General features: G+C 50.1%; 2 protein-coding genes across 2 annotated transcripts in view; both read left to right on the top strand.

Annotated features, from left to right (window-relative positions):
* Window positions 1-10,827, top strand: part of ints9 (integrator complex subunit 9) — a gene marked incomplete at its 5' end in the record, with an annotated part of 13,100 nt that extends 2,273 nt beyond the window's left edge. Inside the window, 15 exons of the mRNA XM_080513974.1 lie at window positions 34-94; window positions 241-303; window positions 935-1,074; window positions 1,159-1,245; window positions 2,174-2,294; window positions 3,059-3,193; window positions 3,960-4,071; window positions 4,854-5,034; window positions 5,161-5,221; window positions 6,772-6,943; window positions 7,028-7,152; window positions 8,430-8,597; window positions 8,687-8,785; window positions 9,609-9,746; window positions 10,616-10,827. Coding sequence (XP_080370100.1) covers window positions 34-94; window positions 241-303; window positions 935-1,074; window positions 1,159-1,245; window positions 2,174-2,294; window positions 3,059-3,193; window positions 3,960-4,071; window positions 4,854-5,034; window positions 5,161-5,221; window positions 6,772-6,943; window positions 7,028-7,152; window positions 8,430-8,597; window positions 8,687-8,785; window positions 9,609-9,746; window positions 10,616-10,792 — 1,840 coding nt within the window. The 3' untranslated portion in view covers window positions 10,793-10,827. The remainder of the gene's footprint in view (window positions 1-33; window positions 95-240; window positions 304-934; window positions 1,075-1,158; window positions 1,246-2,173; window positions 2,295-3,058; window positions 3,194-3,959; window positions 4,072-4,853; window positions 5,035-5,160; window positions 5,222-6,771; window positions 6,944-7,027; window positions 7,153-8,429; window positions 8,598-8,686; window positions 8,786-9,608; window positions 9,747-10,615) is intronic.
* Window positions 10,828-11,666: 839 nt separating this feature from the next.
* Window positions 11,667-15,785, top strand: LOC308143059 (E3 ubiquitin ligase TRAF3IP2-like). The gene is made up of 10 exons (XM_080513727.1): window positions 11,667-11,698; window positions 11,948-12,078; window positions 12,161-12,508; window positions 12,614-12,737; window positions 12,833-12,960; window positions 13,040-13,128; window positions 13,218-13,286; window positions 13,558-13,671; window positions 14,640-14,714; window positions 14,828-15,785. Exons 2-10 carry the CDS (start codon window positions 12,063-12,065, stop codon window positions 14,972-14,974), a joined length of 1,110 nt encoding a protein of 369 aa, XP_080369853.1. The 5' UTR covers window positions 11,667-11,698; window positions 11,948-12,062; the 3' UTR covers window positions 14,975-15,785.
* The last annotated feature ends 339 nt before the right edge of the window (window positions 15,786-16,124 follow it).

Genomic DNA, 16,124 nt, shown 5'->3' with positions numbered 1-16,124 from the left:
CACTTGTGTTCTCTCTTTCTCGTCGTCTTTCAGCCCGAGACTCTCCAAACTGCCCGGTTGGGTCTCTAAAGATGGGACATTAAACCTGGAAAAGGTGCGTCGGTGTGGTTTTCTGTGAAAATAAGTTGTATTTATGGTTTAATTTTCAGACGTGGCAAGTTCTGTTCTCCGGTAATAGTCAGAGCTCCGTCCCACCAGTCTGAATGTGCTGGGTGCTTCTCGTGTGTTCTGTGTCTCCAGGAGCTGAAGGAGTGTGCAGGAAGAGTGTTTGTGGACTCGCAACCGGAGTTTTGTCTCCCAGAGGTAGAAACCACACGTCGTTTTGTTTTACTGAGCTTGAACTGGTTTTCATGAGACGTAGTGGATCTTGACAAACTCGACATTTGGACACATTTTGACTGATCTGTGTTGATGTAAAACACCAAACCAGGGAAGTTATTCCAAGTTTGAACTCCCAATAAGCAGCGTTGTTGATAAATAGATAGATATTTACTTTATTCATCCCCGAAGGGAAATTGTCTTGTTGCAGCAATCTGGTACATACGAATATTATAAAATACAATAGAATAGTAATAAAAGTAAGAAATAAAAATATCTGGGTATAAGATATAAAGTAAAACACAGAACGGAACATGGGCACTTAGAAATAAGCAGGAGATAAAAGCAAGATAAATAAATAGTAAGGTGCAGTGGCAGAGCCATTAGAAGTAGGTATTATATAATAATAATAACAATAATACAGCTAATAACAATGTGCAATAGTGTATAATACTCGTGTATAGTACTACTAATAATGGTAGCAATAATATAACAATAACAATATGGTAGCAATAACGATAACAACAATGTATACTATATATATATATATATATATAATATATATATCAGTAATAATAATGGTATAAGTAAAGCTATGTTTCGTGTGGCGTCTCAGAGGGAGCTGCTGGACCTGTCCACCATCGACGTGATCCTGATCTCCAACTACCACTGCATGATGGCGCTGCCCTACATCACCGAGCACTCGGGCTTCACCGGGACGGTGTACGCCACGGAGCCGACCCTGCAGATCGGACGGTCGGGAAATGCAGAGTCACGTTTGGTTTTGTCGTATCGCGGAGACAAGAGGTGGTGAATGATCGGATTTGTCTCCCCCTGCAGGCTGCTGATGGAGGAGCTGGTGAACTTCATGGAGAGAGTCCCCAAAGCGCAGTCTGCCACCTGCTGGAAGAATAAGGAAATACAGCGGTGAGTCTCAAGAAGAAGAAGAAGAAGAGAGCCAGACGTGTGTTTTTGTTTACGTTTTAAAGTCCTAGTGAAATGAAAATTCCACCTCCAAAACACTCTGGTGTCGCTTCTAGGGACGTTTTTCATGCTAACTGGCTGAAGGGTAAAATGTTAAAACACGGCAATCTGCGAGAAAATAGCCGATAAACGGCGCTATTTCCTCTGCTGGGCGGAGCTTCTGACAATAATAGAGTGACATCACGAGTTGTGCACACGCCCAAGTTGTGTTTACATTATGGAGGATCAGAGTTTTGACCACGAAGAGGCTGAATTTAACCAGATTTCATCATCATGGTCATTTCAAACCCAGTGATTGATGAAGAAGACACAGAAGGGACTGCGCGGAATCACCGAAGATGAGTCCAGGTACTACTGGTCGTCTTGATCGCCGCGTTAGCTAGTGGCTCCCACTAGCTGCTAGCCGCCTGAGCTAGTGGCTCCCACTAGCCGCTAGCCGCCTGAGCTAGCGGCTCCCGCCGCCCGTTGCTCCTTTCCTCCTCTCTGGTCTCTTCCAGGCTCAATCTTTCATCAAGGCTCATAAAACACCGACTATAACTTCAAAACACTGTAAAAACTTGGATATTTAAGAGGAAACAAGCCGATATAAACACAACAGATGGAGATCTGCACAACTTGTGACGTCACGCCCACGAAGAAGAAGGATTCCCCCGACTTCCTCGGCTGGAGATTCAAAATTCAAATAACTTACTTATGCGACAACAGTGGTGGGGCAGAGTCGGAGGAACCTTAGAAGTAGAACCCCAACTATTGTTTTTTGCAAAGGAGTGTTTTACATTTCACTGGGACTTTAAAGCTTATTTACCTGTTTATTTGTCGCAGTTTATGAGGGTTTTGTTCCCGGTTCTTCCGTTGCATGTTGTGACTCCAGGTTGCTTCCCGGGCCGCTGAAGGACGCGGTGGACGTCTGGACGTGGAAGAGATGCTACAGTATGCAGGAGGTCAACTCTGCACTCAGCAAAGTGCAGCTTGTGGGATATTCACAGAAAGTGGTACGCACTTTTGTTTTGTTTGTTTGTTGCCGTTCAGGGATTTTTCACTGATTCAGCTCTTTTCAAACACGTTAAATCAGGAGCGTCAAACTGATTTCAGTTGAGGAACCACATCGACCTGATCTGACCTCTGACCTCTGGAGGCCCAACAAGTCAAACATCATATTAAACTGCAGATATGGACAAATGTTAAAGTCTTTCCTTCTTTTGATTCTTTTGGAACTGCAACAATTTGACAGTCTATTCTGAAATATACATATTAAAGGAAATCAGATATTATTATATTTGCAAAAAAAAAAAAAAAACCCTCAGTCACCTGTATCTGGATATTATATTTTTATTCAGGATTAAAACAATTTGTCATCATCTGGAAGTTGTTTTGAGTTTACGTGTCTAAAGTATCACTTCACATAAGTTGGACTCTTTTATTGTGAAAGGTGTTACATCATGTGACCTCCACAGACGCATTAATTAATTCTGACCAAGGGTGGTTTTGAATGTCATTTTTGCCAATCTAGTGTTTTTAGATCAGCTTCTGTCAGTTTTCATATTTATGCTTTAAAAAAAAAAAAATTTTTAATCCCATGGCGGCCGGATTAGATCCTCTGGCGGGCCGCTTCTGGCCCCCGGGCCTCATGTTGGACACCCCTGCGTTAGAAAGTCAAATATAATGTGGCTTTCTGCATTGATTCCTCCGCCGGTGTGGAACAATCTTGATTTGTTTTCACCTCTATTCCGTTTTTTTTCTGTGTTTTCCTCTGCAGGAGTTGTTCGGCGCCGTGCAGATCTCCCCGCTGAGCTCCGGATACTCGCTGGGCAGCTCCAACTGGACCATCCAGTCGCATCACGAGAAGGTGTCGTACGTGTCGGGCTCGTCGCTCCTCACCACACACCCACAGGTACACACACACACACACACACACACACACACTAAGAAGTTTGCATTCGGGAGTACATTATCTTTTTTTTAAATATTTTTTATGAGGACGTCAGGCAGAGCAATACAGCATCATTTCACGTCCACAAGTCAAATAAAACTGCCTTTTGAGATGCTTTGCAGTTTAAACAAACAAACTAATAAATAATAGTAATAATAACAATAATAGTTTTGAAGAGAAAAAATAATTGTGAGGGAAATATTCCGCCTCCTTTGGTAATTTTTTTAAATTTTTTTTGTGGCCCAAAAGAAAGCAAACAATAATAATAAATTAACAACAGAAGTAATAATAATGAAAAAAAAACAATACAAAAAAATTAATGAATAAAGTATTAAAATTGAAATATGTACTAATAATATGGGTAAGCCCACGCGCAACAAATACAAATGTAAGAAGCACAGGAAATAAATTGATAATAATTACAAAAAAACTTTTATCCATTTTGTGTCCCAAAAGAAAGCAAACAATAATAATAAATTAACAACAGAAGTAATAAGAAAAAAAGAACGATAGAAATAATAATGAATAAAGTATTAAAATTGAAATATATACTAATAATAGTCATAATAAAAATACATATACATGCGTAAGCCCAATTTAACACAAATGTTAAATTGATGATAATTACAAAAAAAAAAATGCATCCAAAAACTTTTATCTACGTACATAAAAGTGAGTATTTGAAGAGTATTTGAAGAGTATTTGAAGAGTATCCGTGTCGCTGCAGCCGATGGACCAGAGTTCCCTGAAGAACAGCGACGTCCTGATCCTGACCGGCCTCACCCAGATGCCCACCGCCAACCCAGACGGCATGCTGGGAGAGTTCTGCAGTAACCTGGGTAGGCCGCCACACTCGCAACACAAACACGACACGACAGGACAGGACATGACTGGACACAGACACAGACACAGACAAGACACCACGGGCACAGACAGGACAGGACACCACAGACACGACACGGCACGACACGACACGACACGACAAGACACGGCACGACGGACACGTACACGACAAGACACGACACGACGGACACATACACGACAAGACACGACACGACGGACACGTACACGACAAGACACGACACGACGGACACGTACACGACAAGACACGACACGACGGACACGTACACGACAAGACACGACACGACGGACACGTACACGACAAGACACGACACGACGGACACGCACACGACAAGACACGACACGACGGACACGTACACGACAAGACACGACACGACGGACACGCACACGACAAGACACGACACGGCGGACACGTACACGACAAGACACGACACGACACGAAGGACACGTACACGACAAGACAAGACACGGCACGGCGGACACGTACACGACAAGACACGACACGACACGACGGACACGTACACTACAAGACACGGCACGACGGACACGTACACGACACGACACGACACGACAAGACAAGACACGACACGATACAACAAGACAAGACACGACGGACACAGACACGACACGACATGACGGACACGTACAAGACAAGATAAGACACGACACGACAGACACAGGCACGACATGACAAGACACGACACGAAACGAAACGAACCGCGGTTCCCAGCGCCTGACGCCCCCCCGTCTGCCCCCGTAGCCATGACGATCCGGGCCGGGGGCAACGTGCTGGTGCCCTGCTACTCGTCCGGGGTGATCTACGACCTGCTGGAGTGTCTGTACCAGTTCATCGACAGCGCCAACCTGGGAACCACGCCCTTCTACTTCATCTCGCCCGTGGCCAACAGCTCGCTGGAGTTCTCGCAGATCTTCGCCGAGTGGTAGGGCGACACATTCCTGCACATTCTGCGTATTTCGGTTGGGGGGGAGGGGGGGACTCGGTTGGGGGGGCAGGGGGGACTCGGAAGGTTTGACAGGTTTTCCCCCTTTGTCTTATTTAATTTCAGGCTTTGTCACAACAAGCAGACGAAGGTGTATCTTCCTGAGCCTCCGTTCCCGCACGCAGAGGTGAGTCGGTGCTGGGTCTGGTGGAAGAGTGAAGTTTTGTTTATTTTTATTTATTTGTTTGTTTGTTTATTTGAGCAGTAAACATTCTGCTCAGAAGCAAGAAGCTTCTGAGCGCCGGGCCCCAAATCCAGTGCAATAGAAAGTACATTTTACATTTTAATGGTATAAAAGAACAAAACATCAACAAAAAAGAACTTGTTACATTTCAAACGACTTTATCAACATGGACCAAATCATCTCATCTCATCTGTTCTCACCTCATCTAATCTCACATCACCTCATCTGTTCACATCTCACCTCACCTCGCCTCATCTGTTCTCACCTCACCTCACCTCATCTCATCTCATCTCATCTCATTTGTTCTCATCTCGCCTCGCCTCGCCTCACCTCCTGTGTTGACCTCTCCTGCTCTGCTCCTCCTGCCCCTCTGCCCCTCCTGCTCCTCCTGCTCCTCCTGCTCCTCCTGCTCCCTCTGCCCCTCCTGCCCCTCCTGCTCCTCCTGCCCCTCTGCCCCTCCTGCCCCTCCTGCTCCTCCTGCTCCTCCTGCTCCTCCTGCCCCTCCTGCTCCTCCTGCCCCTCCTGCCCCTCCTGCTCCCCCTGCCCCTCCTGCTCCCCCTGCTCCTCCTGCTCCTCCTGCTCCCTCTGCCCCTCCTGCCCCTCCTGCTCCCCCTGCTCCCCCTGCTCCCCCTGCTCCCCCTGCCCCTCCTGCTCCCCCTGCTCCCCCTGCTCCCCCTGCCCCTCCTGCTCCCCCTGCTCCCCCTGCTCCTCCTGCTCCCCCTGCTCCCCCTGCTCCCCCTGCTCCTCCTGCTCCTCCTGCTCCTCCTGCTCCTCCTGCTCCCTCTGCCCCTCCTGCTCCTCCTGCCCCTCTGCCCCTCCTGCTCCCTCCTGCTCCTCCTGCTCCTCCTGCCCCTCTGCTCCTCCTGCTCCCCCTGCTCCCCCTGCTCCCCCTGCTCCCCCTGCTCCCCCTGCTCCTCCTGCCCCTCTGCTCCTCCTGCTCCCCCTGCTCCCCCTGCTCCCCCTGCTCCCCCTGCTCCCCCTGCTCCCCCTGCTCCTCCTGCTCCTCCTGCTCCCTCTGCTCCTCCTGCCCCTCCTGCCCCTCCTGCTCCTCCTGCTCCTCCTGCCCCTCCTGCTCCCCCTGCTCCCCCTGCTCCCCCTGCCCCTCTGCCCCTCCTGCTCCTCCTGCTCCCCCTGCTCCCCCTGCCCCTCCTGCTCCCCCTGCTCCTCCTGCTCCCCCTGCCCCTCCTGCTCCCCCTGCTCCCCCTGCCCCTCCTGCTCCCCCTGCCCCTCCTGCTCCTCCTGCTCCCCCTGCTCCTCCTGCCCCTCCTGCCCCTCCTGCTCCTCCTGCTCCCCCTGCTCCCTCTGCCCCTCCTGCTCCTCCTGCTCCCCCTGCTCCCCCTGCTCCTCCTGCTCCCCCTGCCCCTCCTGCTCCCCCTGCTCCCCCTGCCCCTCCTGCTCCCCCTGCCCCTCCTGCTCCTCCTGCTCCCCCTGCTCCTCCTGCCCCTCCTGCCCCTCCTGCTCCTCCTGCTCCCCCTGCTCCTCCTGCTCCTCAGCTGATCCAGACCAACAAGCTGAAGCACTACTCCAGCCTCCACGGTGACTTCAGCAGCGACTTCCGTCAGCCCTGTGTGGTTTTCACCGGACACCCGTCGCTGCGCTTCGGCGACGTGGTGCACTTCATGGAGCTGTGGGGCAAGTCCAGCCTCAACACCATCATCTTCACCGGTAAACGCCAACCGCTAACGGGAAACCGAGGGGCTAAAAGTCCACAAAAAAAAACACTGAGTCCCCCCCCCCCCTCCCCCGCAGAGCCGGACTTCTCCTACCTGGACGCCCTGGCGCCCTACCAGCCGCTCGCCATGAAGTGTGTGTACTGTCCCATCGACACGCGGCTCAACTTCCACCAGGTGTCCAAGCTGCTGAAGGAGGTCCAGGTGGGCGGGAGAGCAGCTGCGGTGCAATGAGGAGCTCATGCGCCGCAGTTTCTAAAAAAATTAAAGCATCATTAAGATTTAAAAAAAAAACTTCCAAGATGCACCTGTATAGAAGATTTTCCTGTCAAATCCAACAGTAATATATAGATTTTTTTATAGCAGCATTCTGTTGACGCACAGTGACATCTGGTGGTCAACTGATGGTATTACTATATTTATTATTATTAAGCTAGTTGGGGCTTTTATGGTAATTTTTTTCTCTTAACATCTCGCTCAATCCAAAATATTTAGAAAAAAAAAAAATCCAAATTGTTAATGAAGGTTTGTCGTAGCTTCACGCTTAATTTTTCGTAAATTAATTAAATTCGTTTTTTTTTTTTTATCTCGACACAATTTCAAACGTGCTGCTTTCCTTCTGGAAGATTTAGTTTGAGCACTTTTTCCACTTTTCACACTCGATCATTTGAATTTTTTTTTGCTCCATTTTCCCCCGAAGAAAAGAAAAACCTCATACTTGTGCACATTTTTACGGAGGATCTGAGGACACGCGTTCCCTCATTACACACATACACGTCATTTCTACAGCTTTTATACAGCTTGCATCTGAGAAATGCACATAAAAATGATGAAATGGTTAAAATACCCACTTTTAATAATTGTGCACACACCTGATCTGACCTCTGACCTCTGGAGGCCCAACAAGTCAAACATCACATGTTAAACTGCAGATATGGACAAATGTCAAAGTCTTTCCTTCCTTTGATCCTTTTGGAACTGCAAGAATTCACCAGTCTATTCTGAAATTTACATATTAAAGGAAATCAGATATTATATTTGCAAAAAAAAACAACCCTCAGTCACCTGTATCTGGATATCGTATCTTTATTCAGGATTAAAACAATTTGTCATCATCTGGAAATTGTTTTGAGTTTACATGTCTAAAGTATCACTTCACATAAATTGGATACCTTTATTGTGAAAGGTGTTGTGTCATGTGACCTCCACAGATGCATTAATAAATTCTGACCAAGGGCGGTTTTGAATGTCATTTTTGCCGATCTAGTGTTTTTAGATCAGCCTCTGTCAGTTTTCATATTTATACTTAAAAAAAAAAAAAAAAAATCCCATGGCGGCCGGATTAGCTCCTCTGGCGGGCCGCTTCTGGCCCCCGGGCCTCATGTTGGACACCCCTGATGTAATGTATAATGACGTCCTTGTCGGTTCAATGTTGAATCAGACACTGTTATCCCGAGCCGCTCCGTGGTTGTGCCCCACAGCCCCTCCATGTGGTGTGTCCGGAGCAGTACACCCAGCCCCCGCTGACCCAGTCCCACCGCTCCGACCTGATGCTGGAGCTGCAGCCGCCGCCCATGCCGTACCGCCGCTGCTCCGTGCTCAGCCTGCCGTTCCGACGCCGCTACGAGCGCGTCTACATCCTGCCCGAGGTGAGGGGCGGCGGCGCCGGCGCCGGGAGTTCTCCCAAACGCTTCCCGTCTGGATTTTAATCTTTAAATGTGTCTCTCTCTTATCGCAGCTCGCCAACTCCCTGGTGCCCTCCGAGGTGAAACCCGGCGTCTCCGTGGCGACCGTGTCCGCCGTCCTGCAGTCCAAAGACAACAAGCACACCTTGCAGGTGAGTGTGGCGCCACGCGGGCGAGATCCTCGGTTTTCTCCGGGCGGCTCCTCGAGTTTTTCCGGGCGGCTCCTCGAGTTTTTCCGGGCGGCTCCTCGAGTTTTTCCGGGCGGCTCCTCGGTTTTCTCCGGGCGGCTCCTCGGTTCCTCCGGGCGGCTCCTCGAGTTTTTCCGGGCGGCTCCTCGGTTTTCTCCGGGCGGCTCCTCGGTTCCTCCGGGCGGCTCCTCGAGTTTTTCCGGGCGGCTCCTCGAGTTTTTCCGGGCGGCTCCTCGGTTTTCTCCGGGCGGCTCCTCGGTTCCTCCGGGCGGCTCCTCGAGTTTTTCCGGGCGGCTCCTCGAGTTTTTCCGGGCGGCTCCTCGAGTTTTTCCGGGCGGCTCCTCGAGTTTTTCCGGGCGGCTCCTCGAGTTTTTCCGGGCGGCTCCTCGAGTTTTTCCGGGCCGCTCCTCGAGTTTTTCCGGGCGGCTCCTCGATTTCCCCGGGCGGAAACTCGGGTTCTCCGGGCGGCTCCTCGGTTCCTCCGGGCGGCTACTCGGTTTCTCCGGGCGGCTCCTCGGTTTCTCCGGGCGGCTCCTTGGGTTCTCCGGGCGGCTCCTTGGGTTCTCCGGGCGGCTCCTCGGTTTCTCCGGGCGGCTCCTCGGTTTTCTCCGGACAGCTCCTCGGGTTTCTCCGAGTGGCTCCTCGGTTTCCCCGGGCGGCAACTCGGGTTCTCCAGGCGGCTCCTCGGGTTCTTGGCTCCTTGGTTTCTCCGGGCGACTCCTCGGTTTTCTCCGGGCGGCTCCTTGGTTCCTCCGGGCTGACGTCCTCCCCCTCCTCCGCCCTGCAGTCGGTGCCCAAGCCGCCCCCGGCCCCGCCCACCAAGAAGAGGAAGCGGGTCCTGGAGGAGCCCCTGCTGGGGATGGCGCCCAAACCCCTGCTGAGCGGAGCCGTGCCCCTGGAGGCTTTTCTGGCCACGCTGCAGAAGGTAAATATATATATATATATATATATATTTATGTGTGTGTCTTTGTGTGTAAAAATACTTCACTATTCATCCTCGGTCACTGGAATTTGACAAATAATTATTATAATAAGGCGTCTCAACGGGATGAAACCCGCCAGTGTGTTTTCCTGGACATTTGACCAAAACTGGCTTTATGCAGTCGTTTTCAGTCGTTATCATTTGATTTTGTAAAAATATACACATTTTCGTCACGCGTACGGAAGACCGTAGATCAGGGGTGTCCAACATGAGGCCCGGGGGCCAGAACCGGCCCGCCAGAGGATCTAATGCGGCCGCCATGTGATTTTTTTTTTTTTTTTTTAAGTATAAATATGGAAACTGACAGAGGCTGATCTAGAAACACTAGATTGGCAAAAATGACATTCAAAATCACCCTCGGTCAGAATTAATTAATGCGTCTGTGGAGGTCACATGACACAACACCTTTCACAATAAAAGAGTCCAACTTATGCAAAGTGATATTTTAGACACGTAAACTCAAAACAATTTCCAGATGATGACAAATTGTTTTAATCCTGAATAAACATACGATCTCCAGATACAGGTGACTGAGGTTTTTTTTTTTTTTTTTTGCAAATATAATATCTGATTAACTTTAATATGTAAATTTCAGAATAGACAGGCAAATTCTTGCAGCTACAAAAGGATCAAAGGAAGGAAAGACTTTAACATTTGTCCATATCTGCAGTTTAACATGTTGTTTGACTTGTTGGGCCTCCAGAGGTCAGAGGTCAGATCAGGTTGATGTGGCCCCTCGACTGGAATCAGTTTGACGCCCCTGACGTAGAGTTTCGACGTCACGCCTCTGCTTCTTCCCTCCGCCCCGGCAGCACGGCATCACGGAGGTGAAGGTGGAGGAGACGGCGGACGGACACATCCTGCACCTGCAGGCCGAGGACACGCTGATCCAGCTGGAGGAGGACGGCACGCACATCGTGTGCGACAACAACGAGCCTCTGCGGACGACCCTGAGGGACCTGGTGCTGCGCTTCCTCCAGAAACTCTGAGGACAACCCCCGACGCTCACTTTTGTTAAATTAAAAACATGCATAGATCTATTATTTTGTATTAAAAAAAAAAAAACATGTTAAAGGAACCTGCTGTCAGTGAGTGTCTGTGATGGAAGTACTCAAAAAAACGAATATAGTTATGAATACAGTAAATAGAATCATGCCATTTTGCATGCTCTCCAGCAGGTGGCGCCTGAAGCAGCCGTCTGTGTGGCCCGAAGCTGGTTGTCATGGTGATTATGACCCGTGACGTCATAGTCCCGCGTGTCATTGCCTAATTTCTCAATTTTTGTTTCCAACACCCAAATAAACTTTTCAGATTATTCGGGTTAATGGATTTTGCAAAAACTTGGACGGACAGACAGACGGGGGAGGTTGCAGGTTTGCTTCTCCACATGCCAGAGTGCCCTTGAGCGAGACGCTGAACCCCACACTGCTCTGACTGGAGTGGCTGAACGTGATCGACGACGTACAGAAGAACTCGCGCAGTTGAAAAGCGCTAAAGTGAAGTCTATGTACACTCATACTGTACCTAAGTGTAGATAAATAAAAACATAACCTCCCATCTTCTGTTGGTTAAAGGTGCAACAGCACCTACTAGTGGCTCGACTGGAAAACTACATTTTGTTGCACAACCGTCTTTTTAGCTCGCAGCAATGAAACGCAGCTTCTGGGTTCGAATGACGAAAGTCTAATAAGGCACTTAGAGACGGTGATTTATTTACTTGTTGCAAATGTGGCACTCGTCCATCAAAGGGTTAAACGTCGCCGGCTCAGGTGAACCAGCCGGTCTGAAGGCGTCGCCCGATTGGCCGTCCCCTTTTCATCTGCATGACTGCGTCACGGCAGGTGGGGGGCGACTTCCTGTTGGTGTGTCTGAGCAGGAGCCTGCAGGAAGTGAAGGTAGGCGAGCGGCCCCGGCTTCTAAATGTGATTTTGTTTTTTAAAAACGCCAGCACTTCAAAGCGACTCTGCTTTGAAGTGCTGCCGTAAGAGCACATACCTGACATAACTCCAGTGACCTTTGGACGAGTTGGCTGCGACGCCGCCCCGCCCCACCTGCACCGCTGCAGCGCTCAGGGCGACACAACAATGTCCTTCTTCCTTTCGTTTGTTTTTTAATACTTTCCCACGTATTCGCTGTGTTTCCAGTCACGCTGACTCTCGTTCCCGTGGGGATCTGTGACGTGCCTCTTCAAGGCGTCTCGCGCTCCGAGGAATTCCTGCCACCGTTTGTCTTTGTCTTCAGTCCAAAGACTACGACACAATGGATCCTTTCAGAGGTACGAAACAAAACCCTCCCGGACGCGTGGAAGTCTGCCTGAACTCCCTGTTTGACTTTGGTCTGCGGTTCCCGGTACCCAGGACCGTGTCCACATCGCAGCATTCCGGTGGAGACGGACGAGAGGATGTCCCCGTCCCTTCTGGACTCGGCCTGGTTCCGCCCGTGTGACGAGTGTAGCGGGACCGCGGGAGGCGGCGCGCCGGGGCAGGGACCCGACCGGAACCCCGTCCCGGAGGTGGGGTACCAGGGCCGCGGGGACAAGGCGCCGCCATATGGAGGACGGTCCCCGGCCCAGCGGAGGAGCAGAGGACCGGCAGAAGACCCAAGCTGGTGTCGCGTCCCGTCGGTGGAAGAGTCCCTGGAGCCGCCGCTGCCGCTCGTGTCCGAGGGTCACGACCACGACCAGCACGCCGCGGCGCGTCTGCACGGTCGGTGGTCGCCGTCACGGGAATCTCACGTACTTTCGCTCTTTCCAGTTGCCGTCTCAGACCGAGTGACGTGGGGCCGTCTGCTCCTCTGCGTCTCGTTTTCAGGTCCGTCGCAGAGGACTCCTGTGCGACCGTGCGCCTGCTGCCCTCCGGCGAACCCGCTGCAGCCCGCCCACGTTTCCCCCGCCGCCCACGTTTCCCCCGCCGACCCGCACCGCCACCACCAACCGTTTGTCCCGCCGTCTCACACCTCCAGCCTTTTTTCCCCCCCCCGCACGCTTTTCCGTGTGTTTAACGGAAATCGAAATGGTTTTGCGTCCGCAGGCCGGCGGGTCGCGCGGCGGCGGTGGCGGCGGCGCCCCACCAGGTGATGCTGCAGGTCAGCGTGGACCGCTCGCTGCCGGCGGACCGAGAGGCGGTGAAGAAGACCATCAGCCTCCCCGAGGAGTGCAGTAGGTCTTCCCGTCAGAGGTAGGGCCGTCCGTCCCGTCGTTGTCGCCGTGGACGTCTCACCGTGGTTTCTCTGGACAGGACACGTCTTCATCACCTACTCGTTGGACACGGCCCAGCACATACCCGCGTTCGTCAATTTCCTCATCAATCAGGGCTTCAAGCCGGCCGTGAGTCCAAACAGCTGACCTCTTGACCTTGTTCACACACTTCCGGCGGACACACTCTCTCTCTCTCTCACACGTCTGGCTCTCCGCAGATTGACATGTTCGATTATACGCTCAGACGAATGGACATCAACAAGTGGATGGACAGCTTCCTGAACGACGTAGGTCTGACCGATCCTCACGTCACACATCCCTCGTGGGGCTTTTATCACCCGCTCGTCTCGACTCGCCTCGGTTTTTTCTAGACATTTGGAGTCGTCGCTCCATCCCTGACGACTCCGCCCACTCGGCCGAGGTGGCGTCTCATTGCGGTGGGGGAAAAAAAAACCCAAAACGAGTCGAGTCGAGTTCGAGCGGTGTGACGGACGAAGCACCCCGTGACGGAGCGGCGCTCCGATTTACAAGCTGACAAAAAAGTGACGTGGTCGACAGAAATCGGTGCTGATCATCGTGGTCGTCAGCCCCGGGTACAAGGAGGACGTGGAGGGAGACGGCGACGACGAGCACGGCATGCACGGCCTGCACACCAAGTACATCCACAACCAGGTCTGTTTTAAAGTTGTCGTTTTACGCAAAATTCACCTTCTAAAGGTTTTCCAACAGTATTGATCGTCCCCATAACCTGGAGTGAAGAAAGTCCGTCATCTCTCTGACTCCATTTTTAAAAAGTGTGTTGCTCCAAGCAGCCAATCAGAAATCAAACCCTATATAGTGTCACCGGGGGTTTTAGCCAATCACAATCAAGGGAGGCTCCTCCCTTCCTTTGACTCCTCCCACAATCAGGCAGCTCTGCTCTGGCACATGGCGCCACGAGAGGAAGTTACTTCCTTCCTCTTCCCCATAGATAGGGCTTGTGTGGGGGCGGAGCCAGTCCGGCTCACACAGACGCAGCAGATTCTGAATGTAGCTCCTCCCACATGGAAGGAACCTATATAAACATATATGTTTTAATATAGGTTTTGATATAGGTTTTTAATACATGTGACATTTATAAAATTGGCCGTTTTCCTATATTATATGTGCACATATATGTACATACATGTCTACACATATACGTGCATACAGGTACCTACATAGGTACATATATGCACGTATATATGTGTGCATATATGCACCTATATGTTCTTCTTACATAATTGTTTTTTAGTTAGTTCTTAGTTATTGCCTTGATAATGTATGACAGCTGCCAAAGTGAGATATGGGATATATATATATATATGTGGAAATAAAGAAGGAGTACAGGAGACATATATGGCCTGTATGTTCACATATATGCACCTCAGTTTTGCCTATATATGGCATATATGCAGCATATATGTGCATATAAACTGCTTATAGGTTTCATATATGCGCATATATCCTCATATAGGTTTTTTCCATGTGGGCTAGGATCCAATATTCTAATGAAGGAAAATCAATCAACTTTGGAAAGTTACTGTTTGGCCCAACGAGACTCGTGTTTGAAAATCTGGTACAATATGACCCCTTTGATGTCGTTTTCTTCGCCGCTGCAGATCCAGAATGAGTTCATCCAACAAGGCTGCAAGAACTTCAGGCTGGTCCCGGTGCTGTTCCCCAACGCAACAAAGGTGAGAGGAGGCGCGGGGGTGGGGGAGGTGGGGGGGGGGGGGGGGGGGTTCAGGAAGCAGACGTGGTGTCGTTAAACGTCTGACAGTGAGTTTCTTCTCCCGCCTCCCGACAGAAGCACGTCCCCAACTGGCTGCAGAACACCGACATCTTCCGCTGGCCTCAGGACCCCGAGGACATCGTGCTGCGCCTCCTCAGGGAGGAGCGCTACATCCTCCCCCCGTGTGCCGCCGACCTCACCCTGACCGTCCGCCCCCTCTGACACCCGGTAGCCCCCCCCCCCCCCCCCCCCCCCCCGCTGACCTGATGGGGGCGCCGAATCCCCGCAGGTGTCACATTACATCAGTGTTTTTCAACCTTCTTTGAGCCGAGACACATTTTTTTCTTTGGAAAAATCTGGAGTCACACCTCCACCTGAAAATGTTAAAAAGTTAAACTCTGTAGCCTCTATGAACAATATAAAGTCTTTCTCATCAAAGTTTTATCAACAGGAATCCAGTAAATCCAGAAAGCAAGGACTTTTTTTAATAGTGCCTCCCTCAGTGTGAAACCTGGACCTGATGGATGAAGAGCTGAGATCCTGGTTTTCAAAAACTTCTCCATCACTGTCACTGACACAGTACTTTGATACAAGATGGTAGCAGGAGGTGGAGATGAACCACACTGACGTCTGTCACTTTACATTTCACCGGCAAAGTTCTGTGCTGCCCTCTAGTGGTGAAAAGTATTTATACATGATTACTCTGCAACACACTGTGAGAGCAAAGGGTTTTTTTTAGAAGAAAATGTGAAATGTGATAATTTCCCACGGCTCACCTGACGAGATCTGGAGGAAACACCAGTGTGGTTGAAAAACACTGATCTACATGATCTGATGTACAGAATTTGTTCAAATCGGGAGGTTTTCCCACTGCAGTCGTATCAAATCTAAATGAAAACCGGTGTACAAAACAACAATATTGGGACGATGTGAATAAAAACCAAGTCGTATAGGAAAGTACTTTGTTGTCGCTTCATATGTTTTCAGTGTCAGACGGAAACATTGTGCAGCGATGGAGAGAACTCTTCTGTAATAGGATATGAACGTCAGGTGAATTCACACAATCTTCCTATTTTCTATGGACCTAAGATTCTGCAATAAAGGCAGATTGATTAATAAAATATTGGCGATACCTTGGGCCGTTCTTGATGCGATAAATTGCATAATGTTGCTCGTCAATAGTGTTTTAATCCGTATGCGACTGCAGCTCGACTCAGAACCAGAGGAGCTGCAGCAGGAAACGTAGAAACGTTTAATACGAAGATTTTAAAACAGAAAGAAAAGTCAATATGAGCAATATTTTAGTTAATACTTCATTAAACTGCTTGCGATTGTAGAAACAGTCATTCGCAATGGCATGTGGAAGGACTTT

This window comes from Blennius ocellaris (genome assembly GCF_963422515.1).
Source record: "Blennius ocellaris genome assembly, chromosome: 18".
Taxonomy (NCBI): Eukaryota; Metazoa; Chordata; class Actinopteri; order Blenniiformes; family Blenniidae; genus Blennius; species Blennius ocellaris.
Note: the sequence above shows the minus strand (reverse complement) of the source record. Positions and strands in the feature narration are given on the sequence as shown.

Bases quoted from the DNA above. Each gene is read 5' to 3' on its own strand.
- LOC308143059 (XM_080513727.1), top strand. The intron at 13,287-13,557 runs GTAGGTCTGACC...CGTGGTCGACAG, and splicing joins TGGACAGCTTCCTGAACGAC to AAATCGGTGCTGATCATCGT. The intron at 14,715-14,827 runs GTGAGAGGAGGC...GCCTCCCGACAG, and splicing joins TGTTCCCCAACGCAACAAAG to AAGCACGTCCCCAACTGGCT.